General features: G+C 35.7%; 4 protein-coding genes and 1 long non-coding RNA gene across 13 annotated transcripts in view; 2 read left to right on the top strand and 3 right to left on the bottom strand.

The window, feature by feature from the left end:
* Window positions 1-20,346, bottom strand: part of LOC129742161 (sodium/hydrogen exchanger 7) — a 301,385-nt gene that overhangs the window by 66,660 nt on the left and 214,379 nt on the right. The gene's annotated exons all lie outside the window — the stretch shown is intronic.
* On the bottom strand, window positions 2,328-3,541 carry LOC129742168 (endonuclease G, mitochondrial-like). The gene is made up of 2 exons (XM_055734028.1): window positions 2,868-3,541; window positions 2,328-2,783 (listed from the first exon to the last, which is right to left on the bottom strand). Exons 1-2 carry the CDS (start codon window positions 3,450-3,452, stop codon window positions 2,394-2,396), a joined length of 975 nt encoding a protein of 324 aa, XP_055590003.1. The 5' UTR covers window positions 3,453-3,541; the 3' UTR covers window positions 2,328-2,393.
* LOC129742169 (uncharacterized) lies at window positions 3,709-7,398 on the top strand. Of its 2 annotated transcripts, XM_055734030.1 has the most exons (3): window positions 3,718-3,839; window positions 6,199-6,987; window positions 7,049-7,398. In XM_055734030.1, the coding sequence occupies exons 2-3, from the start codon at window positions 6,210-6,212 to the stop codon at window positions 7,072-7,074; spliced, it is 804 nt and encodes a 267-aa protein (XP_055590005.1). In that variant the 5' UTR covers window positions 3,718-3,839; window positions 6,199-6,209; the 3' UTR covers window positions 7,075-7,398. The 2 variants fall into 2 exon arrangements, with proteins under 2 accessions (XP_055590004.1, XP_055590005.1); XM_055734029.1 differs by lacking the exons at window positions 6,199-6,987; window positions 7,049-7,398 and adding an exon at window positions 5,207-6,108 and having other exon boundaries at window positions 3,709-3,839.
* On the bottom strand, window positions 12,608-12,951 carry LOC129742172 (mitochondrial import receptor subunit TOM7 homolog). Its single transcript, XM_055734033.1, has 2 exons — window positions 12,770-12,951; window positions 12,608-12,706 (listed from the first exon to the last, which is right to left on the bottom strand). Exons 1-2 carry the CDS (start codon window positions 12,867-12,869, stop codon window positions 12,642-12,644), a joined length of 165 nt encoding a protein of 54 aa, XP_055590008.1. The 5' UTR covers window positions 12,870-12,951; the 3' UTR covers window positions 12,608-12,641.
* LOC129742173 (uncharacterized) lies at window positions 15,855-16,325 on the top strand. Its single transcript, XR_008736520.1, has 3 exons — window positions 15,855-16,036; window positions 16,096-16,244; window positions 16,302-16,325. It is a non-coding gene; the product is annotated as an uncharacterized LOC129742173 (long non-coding RNA).

Genomic DNA, 20,346 nt, shown 5'->3' with positions numbered 1-20,346 from the left:
TTGTTTGGGAGGCCCCTCTCCCCATTCATGATAGAGGGAGGGGTCTCAAACCATAATAGGAACCTTCCCCTGCCTCCAATACCCTGACCTGCCTTGTTTCAAGCAAATCGGTTCAGTAGTTTTCGAGTCTATAGGGAACAGACAGACAGACAGACAGACAGAAAGAAATTCATTTTTATATAAGGTACACCGGGGTAAGTGGGGGCGGGTTTTCGTATAGTTCGACTTTAAAAAATCATTAAAAAATCAGCAGTGGGTAAATTTTGATAAAATCGCGTTCAATGTGATGCAGAACATGTTGTTCACAAATGCTGAAGAGATGAGCTTGATAGACGCAAAGCGAAAAAAGTTATCACGTAAATTGTTATGGACTGCTGGTGTCTTCACTTACCCCGCTTTATGGGGTAAGTGGGGACGGTAGATTTTCCCTTTAATTTCTCAGGAAATTTTCAACAAATTTGTGTTTTTTTGGTTGAATACGTTACTTTATTACTCGAACCGTCCAAAATTTTGGAAAAAGTTCATGGTACTATTAATAAGGCATCTTTCAATGATTATTGTGTGTTATCCTATATTATCGAAAATATATACTTATTTTAGAAAAAACAAGTACTTTTCCCAACTTTTCATGATCTGAATGCTAAATAAAGCTAAATTGCATTGAATGAAGGAGAGAAAATGGAAAAAACGTGTAAACATCAAGTATTTATAAAGCCGTCCCCACTTACCCCAGGTAGGGTTTGGAGACAAAATTTTAAATTTTTGCAAATAAACCCTTTTTTCTCAATTTTTAACCTTCGTTTCTTTTCCTAACTGGTTGTTTCGAATGTAAGGATTGTTTCAATGTAGAGTTTTTCGTCAAGAGCCAGCTAGTTTACGAGAAATTTGCGATTGAAAAAGAAGCACATGAACTCCACATCGTAGTTAAAAATAGAAAATTTACAAAAAGTCACCGTAAACATCCGCAATTGTCGGAACCGTATCTCTTTTACAGTTATTGGATAGATTACAAGTAAATTTAAAATTCTGCATTAAAAGTTTGAAAAAATAGTCCACAATATTGTTTTAATAGCCACCGTCCCCACTTACCCCGCGTCCCCACTTACCCCGGTGTACCTTATATAGATTTTAATTATCTTGCGTACAGAATCTGTAAACAAAAATGTTAATGGTTTTTCTTTCTTATTCACCTGGAAATCGGAAATTCAACAAATTGAAGCTTTTGGCAATGATAAGATATTGGAATACAAGACAAGTTTTGAATGCCCATATCAGGCAGGTTAAATGCCTATATTGAGAAAAAGTAGACAAGTCTTATAAATTTTTTACTTTTTATCATTGAAACATTAATTGTACGCCCAAATCACAATTTTACAGTGAAAATAGAAGAGGTTAATATTGTTCCGATAAAAATACGATATGAACAAAATATTACCATGAAATATGGCCATATGGCATACAAAATTTCAGCCTTGACGTATGATTAACATCCGTTTCTACCATTTTCAATTGAGTAATATCAAAATATTGCAAGCAAATATGCGCATTTAGTCCACCAGTTTCGGAAATTGGCTATTTTGACTTCTTTAATTATAAAATTATTCTCACAAAAACTGTAAGAGATTTTAACAGAAAAATTGCTCTAACGTACCATTTTGTATTTTTTGTCATTTAAGAAAGTTTTTCTTTTTTGTAACTTTCGTCGATTTGGTTAATTCTGTAATTTTCATAAGTTTTGAAATTTTTGCAACTTTTGTAATTTTGGCATGCTTGCATTTTTTTTTTTTTTTCATCTTTGCTCCATAAGTTCTTTATTATATAAGATGAAAAATGATAAAAAATGTATCTCATCATATGTACATACGAGATATTAAGAGTGACCCGCGTTTCCCCATGGCCCACGATACTGTCCCCTAATTTTTGTAATTTTTTTTTTTGTATTTGTTATATTTGTGTATGTTTGTTGCTTTTTATTTGTATATGTTGTTTTTTGTTATTTTTGTCATTTATGAAATTTGTATTATAATTTGTTACTTGTGTCATGTTTTTTCAAATTTTATAATTTTTGCAATTCTTGTAATTCTTTTGGTAACTGTTTTTGTTATTCATTTAATTCTTTTGATATTTGTGTTTTTTTAATCCTTATATTTTCGGTTATGTTTGATTTTAGGAAGTTTTGTAATTTTGTTTGTCATTTTTTGTAGTTTATTATTTTTGCACTTTTGGAGTTTCGCATTTTTTATCATTTTGTCATCTTAGTCAATTTTGTTAACAACTTTCAACAGAGCTAGGGCGTGATACAAATTTCTCAAAGACCATTTCTGTCATTATTTCAAATCGGTCTAAAATTTTATTCGTAATTCAATAAAATTCATTTAGGACATAACAGCTAACTACACTTTCTTACCGTTTATTTTGGTCAACTGATTCCGCGCGATTTTGTCAAAAAACAACAACCCAGCCGCTCGTTCTATAGTTTCCGGTGGCACCAGAAACATGTTCAGCGGTGTGTCGTCGTCTATTTTCTGATTTGGCAGTACGTAAGCTTCCATTTCAAGCTTCCGATCGGCCGTCTCCAGGACGACCACCTTATAGAAATGCGTCGGAACCGCCACGTTGTTGGCCCCGATTACCTGATAGCGCACGTAAAGCTTACCATCGGCTTCCTTCCGTGGCAGATACAGCGGACCAGTGCAACAGTATACGTTCGGGTACGTTTTGGTGAGCTTTCGGATATAGCTCTCCAAATGGTTCCATTTGTCCCGGTTGAAGCCGACACCGACCTGTTGCAAAAAGTATGTGGTTATTAGAACGATATTTCATTTAATTGGTTGAAATTTGAATGAAACGTTAAATAAATCATTAACCTGCGGTGCCATATTGGTAAGGTAGAAAGTTTGATCACAGTGCTTCTGCTCGGACCGATGGTTCCCTGCGGCAGCCATGTGACCCCGATCAAATCCGGATCCCTTGTAATCAGAATTAAGAGATCGGAAAAACGGGTGAATGCTTTCATCTGCTTTGAAGTCGCTCTTCGCACGATCGACGGCCTCATTCCGGCGAACGTTCTCCGCCGTTAGGTGCTCGAATACCCAATGGGCCACCCTGGTTCGACGGTCATAGGACAGCACAAAATCGTCGTAGGAGCGAACATTGTCCAGTCCAGGAAATCCGTATTTCATGATTTGTCCTATCCGACTGGTACCGGATGGTGTGAGACTTTTATTTTCATTGGGAATGGGAGAGGCAGCCGATATTGACCCAAATATAGGTAAACCCGGCATAGATTTTATCCGACTGAGCAGATCTGGGTTATTTTGGTTTACGTAATCTTCATTTCCACAAACAGTTTTGTCCTGAATTTTACGCCGCTCCACAAACGACCCGAGGTAGTAGCTTCCGATTCCAACGGAAGACAACAGTACAAAACGGGACATGAGATTTGACGACATTTTTCTCACAGCAAACACATTGTTTCCGACTTTTTAATTTCACTTGAAAGCGTAATATCCTTCGCACATTACACGTACATATCCCGTCCCGAGAGTAGATACACATAGGGCGAGATTTGCACCACGCTCCCCATTAGATAAAAACAATCGATGAAAAGAGATGTGCCCCGCGTATCCTTCATTCGTCGATGATGCGGTAAATTCGGTAAAATCGCCAAACCCCTTAACTTGTTTTTTCTTGTTGTTTTGCTCATGTTGAGAAATTCTTTGGTCAAACACGGTGCCTGCGGCGTCTTTCCTTCGAAAGTTTTAATTAATTCACAAAACTAGTTTATCAAAACCTTATTGTAATTTCAAAGTTTGCCTTCAAGCGCAGAATATTTTAAAGTAAGTATATATCTACAGGTTTTCCTATGAATTCTTCATTTTTATGGCCTGTAAATTGTATGCTACGCAGAACAAACTTTAATTTCCCTTTTCATCATTTCCTGCATGCGAACATATTTTGTCGATCACGTACGAAAAGCAATATAAAAAGATAACGCTCCATAATATTCAAATTTCTTATTGCTCTCCTTGACGTCGTCCTCCGTGGTACTTCTAGGACCTTTGTCCCTTAACGTTTTATGGTTTGAGGCCAACGACCTTGGCGTTCCATCGAATACGTTTTGTTGGCTTAATTAGGTCTGTTCAACCAAATGTCGGAATCAACTAAAATGATTATACATAATTGCATTTGATTTCTGTTATCAATTGCATTGAACAGCTTTCGATTTCAACAGAACTTCCAAACTGCGTTGCAATGTGCCCTGGTTTGTCTGTAAAACAGACTTCCGACCCTTGGTTCATATATTGCTCAGACATAGATTTTGCCCTGATTTTTGTTGAGCGTAAACAGATTTTACAGACTTTCAAAATTGAATGTAGAAATCAAAATTATTGCACTAAATATCATGCTAGATATCTTGTTTGTATGCACTACTATTTCACTGATAATTCATTAAAACGTTTAGTAAATTCAGTATGGTACGTAGTAGAAAAGCGTGTTTGCTATATCTTTCTTTACACAAAATCAACCTAATACGGAACTGACTTTACAAAACTTTTAGCGTTTTATTCTTTGACCTACAGGAATTTTGTACTAATCCTGGTATAAAAGAAATATGTATCTCTTAATTAACCGCAATATCAAAGTCGCTTATTCGTTATCAAAATTCTCAATTGCGGTCGTTGACAGTTCAGGTGATAAAGGACGTCAACACATCTTATTCAAAGATGCAAAACAATTGGATTTTAAACATGATGTAATCATTTGGGCATGATTGATCACCAACCAAAATTCTAACCGAACTCATGGTTTAAAACTTTTACAACTGGTTTATTTTAAATTGTGTTCTGGCAAGAAAATCGAATTAAACATAGTTCGAAACGATCTCAAATCCTGAAATTTGTCAGAATTTTATTTTCAACCTTTTTCTCACCAATTCCATTATTGTAAAAACCTAATTTTGCCAAATGTAGAGTAAGTGACAACGGTGACAATTTTTGAGTTGCCTAGAGATAGTGATTAATTTATAAAGAACCCATAGTGTACTTCGGGTGCTTAATTAATGTAACTGCATGCTTTATTTTAATAACATCATTTGATTGTCAGATATCTGATAATCTAAAAAAAATGTACAATGGATGTTTGCTAACAAATTCAAGTAGTAATTTTTAAGCGAATTGACATTTCTCGATATATTTTAACGTAGCCAAAAAATCATGTCCGACATCGAGGATGAAATCAGCAGCTGGGGCTATGCAATATCCCCTGCACAGTATGAACGATCCCTTCAAGCGAGCTCTAGTAGGACACAATCGGCGGCAGTTGGTGGCCGTGGCCGGGGCATATTGAACCCAAATCACATGGCAAAGGTACGCTTGGCAGCGGAAATAAATGACTTGAAAAAGAACAGACATCCAATGGGTTATATGCCCACCAGCAGAGAGTTGTTGGAAAGCTCAGCAGAAAACGAAATCACGCCAATGCTTAGGCAGCTGGGCATTAGCAGTAGTTGCGATGATGATGTGAGCAGTTCGAATACCAGAAGGCAATTGCTAGCCGACGAAGATATTCACATCGATCATGGGGTACCGGTAATCCTCAAATCCGAACTGTTTAATACACCAAGATTTCGTAAAACGAACGATGAAGCGTTTGAAAAAGAGGATACATTCGATCCGGATTTGCCGATAGAAGAACAGTTCAGTACAATACCAGAATTAGCGGTTAAACAACCTGACAGCGTTCAACCAAAACGCATAACAAAACCGGAAAAGGTCAACGTAACGCTTTCTTCGAATGATTCTGGTGTAGCATCATGCAGTAGAGGAAGCATGGATGAATCTATAAAATCTAAACCTAAAACAAAGAAAAAGAAATGGCGGAAAATGACTGGCGATGAGCTAGTGCCTACCGACCCGGAGAAAGGTCGTTATGAGGAAGTTTATTCCGTGGGAGTGCATGAATCAACTCCTGGAAGCGCTTATTGTCAAAGACAATTATATGGTGCCGATGGCGTTAAAGGATGGTCCGCAAATTTTTACTGATGCGTTTTTTTAATTGTGTTATACTTTAACGCTTATACAAAATTTTACTATTATCCTTTTTATATTGGGAAACAGAATTTATGAATATATTGTATTTTTATAAAAACAAATGCATTTTTATTGATATCACAAATTATATTTCAATTTGTTACAGGTATATCCGAAATGTTTGAGCAACCAGCATCTTATGATATCGACGATGAGATCGATATGTGGGGATATCCTATTTCGATATATGGTTATGAAAAATCGTTACTATCTGAGGATTCGAATAATTCCATGAGTGAAATAATAGTTGCCGGCAGAGGTCGTGGTATGTGCAACAATGATATGGACACAATTCGTATGGCTTCGGAAATAAACAAGCTGAAGACGAGCAATGTACCAATTGGTCACCTTAGAACGACAACTGAATGTTTAGATAGTCAACCGGAAAATGAAATTACACCATTGCTCCGAAAACTTGGTATCTCGGGGCATGATGGAACGTTAAGCAGTAAAACAATGTATCGGATTCCTGACAATTTCCAAGATCTATATCTGGACAGAAACGTCCCACTTATTCTGAACGAAGAACTGTTCCGTAACCAAAGAGATTCACATCCCGATGATCTAGCCCTCGAACCATACGACCCCTACGATCCTAGCCGACCGTTACACGAACAGTTCACCACTATAAAAGAATTTGCTCCCAAAACAGCAGAGATACCAAAATCAGTAAGTTCCGTTGATTCGTTTGATTTGTCGACAAATTCTGCTCCGGCTAATGATAGCGATCCGACAAGTGATGCCGTCAGCACGGATTCGAGCGTGGACATGTCTTGGGCCAACGATACTATTCAGCAGAGCAGATCCTTGCTTCCACGAAAATGCTCAATTTCGTTCACTCCACGCCAGTTGTACGAGTTAAAGAAATTGTACGCTTACAAGTTTCATCCTAAAGGTAAAATTTAAGCTGCTTGAAACGTGTCTTGTTTTGTGTAATTCCTAATGAATGATTCCAGATCTTACAGTGTCTGATTCAAACTAAACCGCTTTTGAAGATGGTAAAATTAAACTCAAGAGTTTATTGCAACCATTTCGAATAGTTAAATTATATATTGAACGGACTAAATCTAGACGTATGTATAGTTTTGTTGAATTAAAAATTCCAGCATAAAACAGAAGCGATATTTCTAGAATCGAATTACAATTCGAACTCAGGTAATGTCATGTAATTTTCGTTCATGGTTATTTAAGGATGTACATGTACTAAGCAAAATTTGTTAAATTTTCTAGAATTTAAATGTTTGCCATGCAGTCACGGACTTCATCAAATGATAAACCAACTATAATGGAAAATAGCAATAGACGAAGCATGGTATGGTATGAATTTGATTTAAACTGTGTAACATGGCTCTAGAAAGTTCTATCACTAGGTAATGGTTAATGGTGTGTTTCAACGTGTTCGTAATGTTTTTAAGCTTTTAAAATATTGGACATTATCAAGCCATTTTTGTGTGATTCTCCGTCCAGTTACCAATCTTGTTTATCAATTAATTGAAGTATAAATCAGCCCGCCTAGGACACATTCAAACGTGTCTTCTCTAGGTTAAATAGAGCTCATTCTTGGCTGCTAAAGTAAAATTTTAGACTGTACTTAACAGTTCTACTTAGAGATAACTTATGTCAGTGATCAGACATTTTAGATTACAAAGTGTTAGTGTTAGTGTTTAAAATTTGATATTTCTTTATTTTAACCTTTTCACACCTTTTGAATATCCATGTGCTGTTTGTAATTTTGTGATTGTTTGTATGTCTATGAAACTGTTCCGTACTTTAGTTTTGTGTATGTTCATTTTCCCTCTCTAATTACAGGTAAATGTTATGGTTTATGACATTAAGGAATCCCTTTTTATCCAAAATCGGAGCAGTACAGTAATTTTTGTGTGTGTCTGGCCGGCTTAAAAGAATGAAGCCTGTACTTTTAAAGAAAGCTCTGTGATGCTGATAACATTAAAGCACTAATAACTTTAATGGGACGGTCGATTTCGATTTTTCCAGCGGTTCACAATATCGACACCAGAGTGAGCTTCGATCGCTTTCGGAACAATTAGGGCGCTTTCGTAAAATGATTTGTTAGGGTGATGCATCAGTCGATTGGTAGATGTCAAATCACTTCCCAATGCTTTAGCATACGTTTGTTTGTAATTTACGAACGTCAGCATCGATAAAAAAATCACTTCGATAGAAAAAATCAATTTACGAACACACCGTTAAAATATGGCAGCTGAGTTTTGCACCATGCAGTTGGCCACCAATTTTGCACTTACTTCTGCCATCGTGTTTGTTTATTTAAAAAAAACAATTTTTGCCCCATTTTTTAACTAAAAACAAGCGGTTGCAACTCGAAGTGTTGCGATTGAGCGTTTGAGTAAGTGAAGTAGCAGTACACTGACAAAGATTTTGTTCGTTTCAAACTGGGCAGGACAAAACCGAGCGAGTAGACAAACAACAAATACGGAAAACTGTAATAGACAAAACAGTTTAAAATGCTGCATTTTTCCGACAGTGTGTTTAAATGTCAAAATTTCAAGGCGAACGATGGATGGATATTTAAACAATTGAACGAAATTTTGTTCTAAGAGTCATGTCAGTGCTTAAACTGTGTAATGATAGCGTCTTACCCATGCAAACCGTAACAAAGTTTACCAGCAACTCTTTTACAAATAAGGCGAGCTCAAAAAATGCTGTTCCAATCAACTCAACGTTTTTCAATGGAAAGTTAATGTGAACAGTTGAATTGCAAAGAATGTATCAAAACGAAGCGTATGCAGCAATCCTCAGTATGTTATAAACCTCCACAAAAAAGACAATTCGAAAGGAAAAGTTACAGCACCAACGTGTGAGAGAAAGAGAGCGAGAGAGAATTCCATAAGCATTTGCCATTGCGTACTCGAAATGTTATCTGCATCCCACTTGTGCTCACGATAAACCGTATACCAAATTTCAATACTCATTTCAAGGAAAAATAACTTCGAATTAAATTGCTTCACAGCACTCAAGGCAGCAAGCAAAACAAAAAGGTGTTGGGCGCAACGTTCCCACAATGGGCTATGGAAGCGAAAACTTATTATTTCTCTCCTTAAGAAAAACCCTTTACATCTATCAAAAGTTGGATGAAATTTTAGCTGCATTCCACTTGCACTAATGGAAAACCATCACCCAAATTCGTCAGCGCTTCTATCGCCTATTGAAAAGTGTTGGTGAGATTGCAAGATTTTTCCACAATTCAGCTTTAAAAAGCAAGCCTAACTTTATAGTTAAATCAGTTCCGAGTCGTGCTAAAACAAGCATTGGCGAGATGAATAAAATGAAGAAAGTCGTGTCATATGAAAGCAAGCACACAAAAAAAGAAGACTCAATCAACTCAATTGTTGATAAATAGTCCACAATGACATAAACATGTTAAAACACTATAATCGAAAAAAAATATTCAAATTTTCACAATGGTCACCTAAATGGTTACTCATCGAAAGGATTGTACACAATTTTGCTAACATCAAATATTTCAATTTTTAATTTAATTTACTTTTTTTTGTTAACGTAAACTTAATCCATGCCCACTTCCTTACTAACCTAGTGAAACGAATACTCTCGGCACATTAAAACTTTGTAAAAGTAAAAGGCCTTTAATAAACTAGTTGTAAATTTAAAAAAATAAACTTGATCGATGAAATGAAGAAATTTTAAGAAAAATCTGAATCAACGCTCCACCAAAAATAAATAAGTATAGAAAGGCGAAGGTCAAGTAAGGTTTTAATATTATAAATGAAGTTCAATTTTTTTTATTTAGAATATAAATTTGTGTTTACGCTGAAGAGGAGACAGAGTAGAGTGATGAATGAGCCCATAGATGTTAAAATGAAAATCCCAACGTTCAAATAAAAAAAAAAGTAGAGGAGAGAATTCCACAGTAACTCGAAACGTCTGGACAACTGATAAAATCATGTTTAACTGAAACTCACCGAAAAAAGAGCTATTTCGGTATCGAATTTTGATTACGGCGAATGTTCCAACATCACTGTTTCGAGAAAAACGCGTTCAAAGTTTGGCAGGACCTTAACCTCCCAGCAAAAATTTTATTTTGTTCTCTTTATTTCTCGAAAACCAAATATCCTTCAGTTAACATTTTACGCTCAAAATGTTGGTCTCCAAACGTACTTTATCACCCAGCTGATAACTCCATTTGTTTACATTTGGCGCATTCGACCTATTATACATTACCTGTGCGGCCGTTCAGATACCACGTGGACAGAAAAATGAGATTTTTGACCCCCTCCTCCCCCTCCGTGGACACTCGGCAAACCCCTACCCCCCTCCCCGGGTGTCCACGTGGACAGATTTGAAATAATTTTTTTTAAATACCTACCCAAGGTTATTCAAATGCTTTATACCCCCTTTGTACCTACTTATAATTTGACAGTTAGAAAACACCACTTTTTGCCTTTTTGTTATTGAAATGGCTGATTTCTAAATTATCATATTTATCCCTTGCTTTCAAGTATCTACTTATTGTTTAAACTTAAACTGGAAAGCTTTGAAATTTTAAGATTTTGATTTAAACATCTTAATTTTTATTCACCTTTAGAAAATATTTTGAAAGTAAGTTTGTCCACGTGGACATGACCCAAACCCCTCCTCTCCGTGGACAAGCGTGGACATTTCCATACCCCCCCCCCCCCCCCCCCCTATGTTGTCCACGTGGTACAGGGATGCCAGGTGTTGAGGATAAAAAATCTGGGCAATTTCGAGAAAAAGTCTGTGTGTGTCTGTGCATAATGAAAATCACAAATTTGGTATTAAACAAAAAAATAAAATTTGCCGAATCGTGTGAGCGAGGGGGGGGGGGCGCCGGGGTGGGGGAGTGTTGTGCTATTTGTTCGGGCTATTTTCGAGTTGATTACTATATAACCAACACTATTTCCTAGCACGTACCATACCGATCTTATTTTAAAAAATATGTTTAATTAATGATTGGTAAAATTCCAAAGAATACAAGCCAGATTCCAGTCTAATCTGCCACTTACGGATCAAATCCCATACATGAATATTGATTTTATCACTCAATTTTGAAAGTCTGTAAAATCTGGGCACTCTCAGCAAAAATCTGGGCAAAATCTGTGTCTGACCAATATCTGGACGATGGGACAAAAGTCTTGGTTTTACAGACAAATCTGGGCACCTGGCAACCCAGACGTGGTATGTGAACGACACCTGCACACAAAAAAAAGCATAGTAAAATTACTAGATCCGTGGTTTAAACGAACAACACGCAACCTTATTTTTGAGTCAATAATGTTTTGTTCTTGATATTACTATGCACCTAGTAATTTTACTTTGTGTTAATTTTGGCTGCGCATAGTAATTTCGACTACGTTCATAGTAAAATTGTCAATGAAATCATGAGTATTTTTTACATCATGCATGGTAAAATTAATATATTCAATGTTGAAAATAGTATGTGTTATGATAGAAACAAGCATATTAACATGATCCAAATAGTAAAATTACCATGAAGCATGGTATGAATATCTCGTAGCATAATCGATTCTACTAATTATTGTGATATTTTGAGCCCTTTAATTAAAAATTCAATTTTTTCATATTACTTTTTTATTTCAAAAGTAGTGTTTGACTTACATAACTTTTCTTCGTGTGAAGCACAGTACGCCGGACTGAATCACATCTGATGATTAATTGGAATATTCTGAAAATAAATTTATAAAAATCAATTAGTGGGCAAATTTATATTAATTATTTCAACTTACGCTTAAACCGCTGAATCTCAATTTTTTTCCATACCGATTTGGGATGTTTCGGAACTCCTTTTTGCCATCGATGATAAACTTCCGGGGTGGGGGTCTGGGACTTGAGCAAGTGCCTCTTGAAATCGAAGTGCCAAATGAATAAAATTCGGCTTCCGGCTCCAGCACTTCCAGTAGATTTTTTTTCGATTTGAGCCGGGACCGAGAGTTGGCTGGGTGGGAGGCCAGCTTTATGATCACAAATTGATTGTTAAACTAAACACTTACAATTTTACCCGCGCCGGACAGCTTGTTCGCGTTCCTAAATCGCGACGAACGACCGAAAAGAAAACAAAACATATTCAAACGAAGCGCACAATGAAGAATTTACCATGGATATAGTATTTCCGACTTCACAAAAGACGATTACCATGCGCATAGTAATTGCAAGAACACAAATCGAGCAATATCTAAATATCATGCGCATGGTAATTTAGACACGGGAAAATTACTATGAGCTGTCAAAGTTCGCATAGTAAAAATACTATGTTGTAGTACTTTAAACCAGATTTCTGGTAGAAAATACTAAATCGTGGTAGAAAACACTAGATCGTGGACATAGTAAAATTATCATGATCCTGTATTTGGAAAACCCATGCAATTTTTTTCCGTGTGTATTATATTCAACCCACTCATAGAAACATTATACAATGGCGATCCAAGCCAGTTGAATCCTTTTTGAAATTTCGTTAGCAAAATAAAAAGCATACAGCTGAATACGAGAAATTACATAATTTTTATTCTAAACAGCTTATTGCCACAACAAACTCATCACGGACAAGGGCGGCGCTCCCGCTTCGGATCCTTTTCGGAACCCTGAAAAAAAAAGTATGGGAGATTACGTCATGAACTTTTGTTATCATGTTTTTCCCAACTAACCAAGGTACAGAACTCCCGGGATGAATCCCCAATGGAAGGTGGTTTTGACGATTTCGAACACAACACCCAGTCGTTCCTTTGCACCGGGAGACAGAGCCATCGTTGATGTGTGAAATACAATTTACTTTAAAACACGAATGCAGAAAACGCGAGAAATCGATAAGTCGAGTTCTGAATTTTGAACCTGTCAAACGCACGTTTTCGGCTTTGTTTGGGTTAGCAGTTTCAACAAATATATGTAAGATGGCGTTCTTTTCTTTATCAAGATATCTAACCAATGCAGTCAAAAAAGGTGGGAACAATGTTCGCGACAAAATGTGGACACAGAAAACATGTTTGCCTCATACGAATTGAAAAAAAATCTTTCCTACCCCGAATAGAAAAACATTGTGAAAAGACCATGAATTTCATTTTCACGCGACCATAAATTTTATGGTTGAAACTATACGAATCATGGTATATGAAACCATGAAAGGACTTTAAAATTCATATTTTTAAACAGTGAAATTTATGGTTCTAGCAAAATTTACCATGAAAAAAGGGGGTTGTTAAGCAACTTAACAATGAAAAAATCAACTTTTCTCCATACATTTCAAATCGCAAAACTATGAAGTGAATGGTTATTTCAGCTTCCACTTTTTTCAAAGAAACTGCGAATTTCATTGTTTTCCCTTGAATTTCAATGGTTCAACGATCGTGAACATCAATGTTAATTTACAATTTATCATAATTCCGGGACCGTGAAATTTCACGGTTTGAATTATTGTTTTCAGTTGTTTTTATTTTCATTTCAAATTCATATTTCCCGTTAAATAAAATAAACTAGTTTCATTTGATTGCTCCATTTTTATTTTTCAAGTTTTTGACATAGTTTTTAAAATACCTCTTTCCAAAAGCTATCAGGAAACTTTCAGGATAAAACTGCAACATATCGGCGGCGCTTGAACCATCTTCTTGCCGACCCTGGAAATAAGTTTCTGCTAAGTTATCCTACAAATTAATCAATATATAATAGTACTTACACAGTTGAGCCATCGTTTTCATTTCCGAATCCGGTCAGCTTGATTAAGTCCGTGATAGTTTTGGATTAAGTCCGGATTAGCTGCATGTTTCCGACCGCGAAAATTACAGCAACAACCTCCGAAAGAAAGTGACGTTTATGGAGCGCGAAAAATTTTCTCTACACGGAAAAATGTAAATGAGTAACAATGCAAAAATTTACCAATTTTCGCGTGGTTTGGATTTTTATTTCACCATCAAGTACACTGTAACAATAAAAATCACAAGAATATCACTGTGATACCGTACGGTGCTCGTGTTTCTGACATATTTTTTACCATGAAATATTTTGAATAAACGATATACTTCACGGTGACTTTAAAAATCTTGGTAATTTCAAAATAAAAATTGATTGATAAATAATTTGAAATTATAATGAAGTTTATTGTTAAATTCAAAATCATTGTTTTGTCATATTAATACCACGGTCTTTGCTATTCGGGACGTTTTAACATATTTATTTAAGTCAAACCCCGTGCACATTTGCATCTTATCAGACTAAGCTGTCGAGATTGATCGAAATTTTTGCGATTTTCTCTCAATATCAAGACAAAACTAAAACAGGTAATTTGAGAATGTCGACCCTTTTTGTGCTACGATGAGTTATATTGCTGATCCACTCTTTTTTTCTATTTCTGCGATAGCTGATTTGGGCTCCCGTAGGGTACCACTGTAAAAAAAATTACAGTATTCAAGAAAAAAATGAGCATTGTTCTACATAAGGATTATTTATCGACTGAAATTAAATCGGATGAACAAGCGGAAAACATTTAAAGATGATTTAATAAAAAGTTGTCAAACAAACATGTATACCAAATATTATTATCGGATTATCTATTGTTTATAAAACAAAAAATTGTGTTTGCCTTGAGCTTGGTCAATCAGCGGTCAAAATCACGGAAAAATGAATAATAAAAAAAAACTGTTTGCGATGGGGTCAATCAGCGGACAAATTCACGAAAAAAAAAGAAAACGCTGTAGTTGTTTAAATAAGTTTAGAGTTCGACGACGCGGTAGCGATCATCATTGAATGTTGGATTTCGTGCTATGTTTTGCAGTCGGAGTTATCCGTATAAAGTTTAACTGAAAAGCGGTTAGCGTGTAGAAAACCGACAGATTTTATACTGATTTGACAGATCGCACAAGTTTCGCAGTTATGAGTGCGCAGTCCAATTTTTTGCGATGCGAATGGTATTATTTCCTATAATAGATCATTATCCGTACACAACTCCTTTTTTTAACTTCTCATATACGATTTGTTACATTTTAACGACAACATAATTGAATTCGACCAGCATATAAAGTATCAAAGACGCATTTATCGCATCAAAAATCTTCGTCATGCCAAATTCGTTAATTCTCAGGCTATGGAAAAATGTGTTTTCAATAGTGTTCAATATGTTTTGTTTTGTCTGGGATTTTGACGCTCGTAATTAATTCAATCTCAATGAATACTAAGAATAATAATATTTCATTCCGATGACTTCATGTTTTGTCCTCTCTTGCAAAATAATGATTTGAAGATTGATTCAAGAATTTACTTCTTAACTTTTCAATGAAATTAGTGAGTAAGAGTGAATTTTTTAACTGTGTTTACTGCTCCGGCTAGCCTACCGCACGGAAGGCTACCGTCGCTCGATTAGAAATTTTCCCAGTAACCGCAATAGTTTCAGTCAACTTAGAAATAAAACATCACATAACATAAAAATAAAACTTCAATTTTGCTATGCTGTCAAAAACTCACTCGATTATCTAATCCAACCCCACGGGATGCAGCCAAACTCACACCTTATTCCTAATTGACTTTTTCTTCTGAAATAGACATTAAAGAAAGACTTTTTGTTCAATGCACACGCTCGTTTTTTTCTAACCATTTTTTACTTTTTTTCAACCATTTTTTGATACTTCTTGCAGAACTTTGAAAATTGTTGTTTTTCAACCATGACCAATTGTTGAATTTTAACCATTTCTGGAGTTCCAAACGAAATCGCAAAAAATGGTTAAATTCAAGGGGGAAAATGTTTTGCGGTTATTGTTTTCCAAGTGTTTGTTATCGAAAGTGTTTGCATTTTTGGCAGCGCATCAAATGTTCGGTTTTAATTATTTTACTGCTTTTCAATCTGCCCAGCATAATAGGAACAAGTTCACAATCGAGGAACTGGAAGATCCGAGAGGCCATCAGATCCGGCGGAACAAATGTAAATACCGGTAAGGAGAAAAATGAATTGCGATGACATAACCTTGAATATCCGTTTTTAAACCTGTAGGTGGAACAGCCCTGTTCCGATAACATCAACTCGTCCAGCAGTGGAAAAATGTTGTTCCGCAATCGAAATGGAACAGTAAGTGGCCAAAAAAATGAGCCGCTCCTGCGTATAACCACAATTATGTGCTAAGAAAATGGGTTCCAGAAAAGGTAGGCAGGCAGTTAATCTTTTTTAATCTAATATTAAAATACCTTTCTATATTCCAGATAACACTTATTTATATATGAGCAACATATTAAGGAACGTCAGCTTTGAATGAATGATTCCTATTCGTGGACAGCCGGAGCTGTCCTTCAACATGTTGATAGGAATCAATTATGTATTTAATTTATTTTATAAAATTAACAAATTTGATGACATTGATTGAATGAGATTTTTCAATACGATTTGAAATTTAATTCAAAACTTCTGTTTTATTCCTTGAAGACTGAACCTAGATCCCTTCTTTCTGAAAACGGTTAATTTTCAACCATGATTTAGCTTTTAGAAAACGTTTAAAAAATAACCATAATGCAAGTTCTCATTGAAATCTCATTTTATGAGTTTTCACTGAAAACTCATAAAATGACTTGATCCACAAAACTGCCATTATGGTTATTTTTCAAACATTAATGGTTCAATGTGGCCCAGCGTGCATGCCATTTCATAGTCTGAATTGCGCCTTTAGTTATGCTATGCTTGATTCCTTCACTACCTATGAACCTTGAGATTGTTCCACCCCTGCCGTGTTCGTCGATTCGGTAAAAAGGGAAGAATCCTTTTTATTTGACAGCTCTAGTTCGCTCGCACAGCTCGCATCTCTCACACTCGCATCAGATTTTCTTTTCAGTCAGTTCAAAAACTCGAAACGCGTGTGCTGCCTGTGTGATAAGGGTAGGTCATCGTAAAAGTTTTAGTAAGAAGCACCGGGACGAAAGGAAACATTTTTTTTATGCGGATTTGTCTTCTTGTGCAGTGGATATATCTACTTGAGATAAGATTAATATTGGTTTGTTTGACTTATTGATAAGCGGTAGTGAAATTCAAATATCTCGATAGTATTTAAATTTTTTGTTGCTCGCTCCAAAAGAAAGTTTCCTTCATCGTTTCATCTGTAGTGATTATATAAATCATTTTTCCAAAGCTTTTTTAATTACCTGTGCAGATAGTAAAGTGCAATAGTCAAACATTCTTTGTTCTCGAGATTACAGTGAAAATTTTTTAATATCGATTTCCTTGGCTGCTGAGATCACTTGTTGACCTTGAAAATTCTGAAGTCTGTTATTTTTTTTACGTTATCTACCAGGGAAGAAAGAAAAAGTGCGCTCCAGTTGTTGAAAACTGCGGAAGCTGATCCGGTTTAGAGGTTGAGATACTAATTCCTCGTCTGGTTTGCGATTGCACGGATCCAACTATAGAATGAGGACTACCCAACTAGCACGATATGCTATTCGTTTAAACTACGGACAGGTAAGTCAAATTATCAAATAATGTAATCCGTATAAGAAAGAACTACACAATGGATTTACAACTAGAGTTTTTATTTGTGAACTGCACAGTTTGGTCATTGCTGGTTTGATAAGAACTGAATAAATAGAAGGAGGACATGTAAAAAATAACAGCACGATTGCCCGATTGCTTTCATTCAACAAAATACCTGGCCTCAGACCTATGTCATCATAAGAATAATAATTCTTAAAAACTAATCTTATTTATCAACGAATGAGATGTACTTACTGGAAGAAGAAACTAAAAATATTTAAACCCCATTTTCAGAAAAGCATTTGCTCATAGTAAAATTGAGTTTAAAATAAAATTCTGATAGGAAGTAACTCAAATATGTTGCATCTACCTATATACTTCCACACAGCTCCAGTTTTTTAATTCCAATTTTCAAGAAATAAAATATTGGTGAAAATTCAATCTTCTCTTTTACTGAAATTTGCATCAATTTGTTATTGAATTAACGAATCGATCAGTATAATTTTTATTATACTCAGAAACACGAACTTTTTGAAGATTCCAGTCTCCAAAAAATCCTAAAAATGCTTCGGTCATATTTTCGATTTACTATCCTAGTTCCTGTTATCTAAGCTACCTTGCAGACGCATTATAACATTCTTACTGCGTCATAATTACATATTCAGCTTATTTACCTAGTCGAACGTTTTTCCCTGTTTTGTCAGACGTAACCGAAAGTCCTGGTCAAGCAGTTGTCGTTTGTGTACTGCAAACTGTCTTTTGTTTGTGCGCTATTTTTAGAAACCGGGTTCAAGTCGTCCATTTTTTTTTTCGTTGTATTTTCGGCGACGCCGGCTGGCGCTGAAGCCATACTTTGTTAGTTCCGAAGCTGTGGGTGTTTTTGGAGTTATTTTTTGGCTCAAATCTTAAACTTCTTACACTGTTGCTGAAGCTTTATAATTAGACATCAATTGATTAAAGTTGAGTGTTTTTGTTTCTTATATGTATATCGCGAAACACAAATCTCATTTTCAATTTCGACGGTAAAATGTGCCTTGTGTTCGGGAGAAAACTATGACCTCTTTGACCCGCAGTCTGGGAAATGCGTTTCATCAAACTGAAAACCGCTCAGCTTGGTTAAAATTTTCCCACTTCTTATTTTGCATGTGACATCAAGCGATACGTGATAACTTCATCACAGCTAATTTTCGATGGTAAAGGTTTTAAGTACTTACTTAATTTCATTAATTTTTTGAAGATGTATTTTATGAATCTCATTCATCTGTCCAAACTTATCTATTTTGTTTTTAACATAGGTAGGATTTTGAATTTTGTAATATAACTTAGATATAAAAAAAAGTTTGAACATAAAAAATTTCAATAATTAGTTTAAATTGTATTATTTATAAATATTGCTTTTTTAAATTATGCCAAATTTCGAAACGACGTTCTCTAAATTAATTTGTTTTGGTTCTTCCACTCTCCGCTTGTATGTTATGATCGAAACAACCGTCGTACGTCGTACGGTTGTAAGAATGTGTGTACGGTTTGAAACATTCCCGCTGATTCACGAAAGCATTCTAGCTTCTATCTCTCACCGATCAAACGGGGAAAGACGGGAAACACCCACCCGCTTCTAAGTGGCCCTCAGCTTGAACTACAGCATGGACGTCATTCAACTCGCTAACTGACGAGCGCCAGCCAATAACAATAAAAAAAAATAACAATCAAAACCAATTGATAAGAGTGTTGAGAACCGTTTGATTTTGCGTCTTTGATAATCTTGGGCAAATCAAAATGGGTTGTTAAAGAAATAATAAAAACATTGGAATGTGAATTTTTAAAAACATTCTACCGTGAAAGCACCAATGGCCGCGCAGTACCAATGGCCGCGCATTTTCAACATTAATCTTTATTTTCCCCGAAATTCAACAACGAAAATTTCTATGTTTCGCATTTTCGGATACCTCCGCTACGTATCTTTCACTTACCATACTAGAAATAAATTTATTCTGCTTTTTGAGGTCAGGAAAAAATAAAAACAAACATCGTTTTTGTCGGATGCCATTTTTTCTGTTGTCCTTAGCAAGTGAGCTAAACGGGTCCCTTTTTGTAATTCATGTTTAATGTGTTTAATTCGAGCACCTTGGCAAAAATTTTCGAACGTAAGTTATTTGTTGCTGTATAATGAATCAATTGTGAAAAAAAGTGAACAGTTTGAAGGTTCTGTTGCGGAAAAAATGACAATTTTGTTGTGCACGGCCATTGGTACACTTGATTTTCGTATGTTTCTATTGCCGCGCACGGATAGTATTCTAGTATTTATCAGCAGTTAAACTTAGAGAACTTCTTCGGAATTTCACAAAGGTTACATAAGATTCACAGGCAAGTATTCCAATCAATGTTTTCCTTCACATAACCGGCTGAAAAAGCACAATTTTTTGAAACAGTGTCAGAAGAAACGATTATCTAAAGCGGGCCACAGACTACACAACATTTGTACAAATGCGATGAAATTCGATGAAATTTTGTCGCTGTGAGCACGATTTGCATAGTGTATGGCACTGCTTGAATGAGCGCCCAAACGGTTGGAGTAAAATCGGTCGGGATCGAAATATTTTGTACAAAACATTCTCCCAGACGGGGTGTAGATGGTTTTTTTTGTTGCTGTTGCTGTTTTCGCCAGCAATCATTTGTGTCGCGTGAAATATGTTTGTATAGTGTGTGGGCGAGCATAGATCAAACAATCGACGCGGAATCATCGAATTTGTACAGGCCAATTTGTGTAGTCTATGGCCCGCTTAATAAAAA

This window comes from Uranotaenia lowii, chromosome 2 (genome assembly GCF_029784155.1).
Source record: "Uranotaenia lowii strain MFRU-FL chromosome 2, ASM2978415v1, whole genome shotgun sequence".
Lineage (NCBI taxonomy): Eukaryota > Metazoa > Arthropoda > Insecta > Diptera > Culicidae > Uranotaenia > Uranotaenia lowii.
This window is presented reverse-complemented; position numbering and strand designations above follow the sequence as displayed.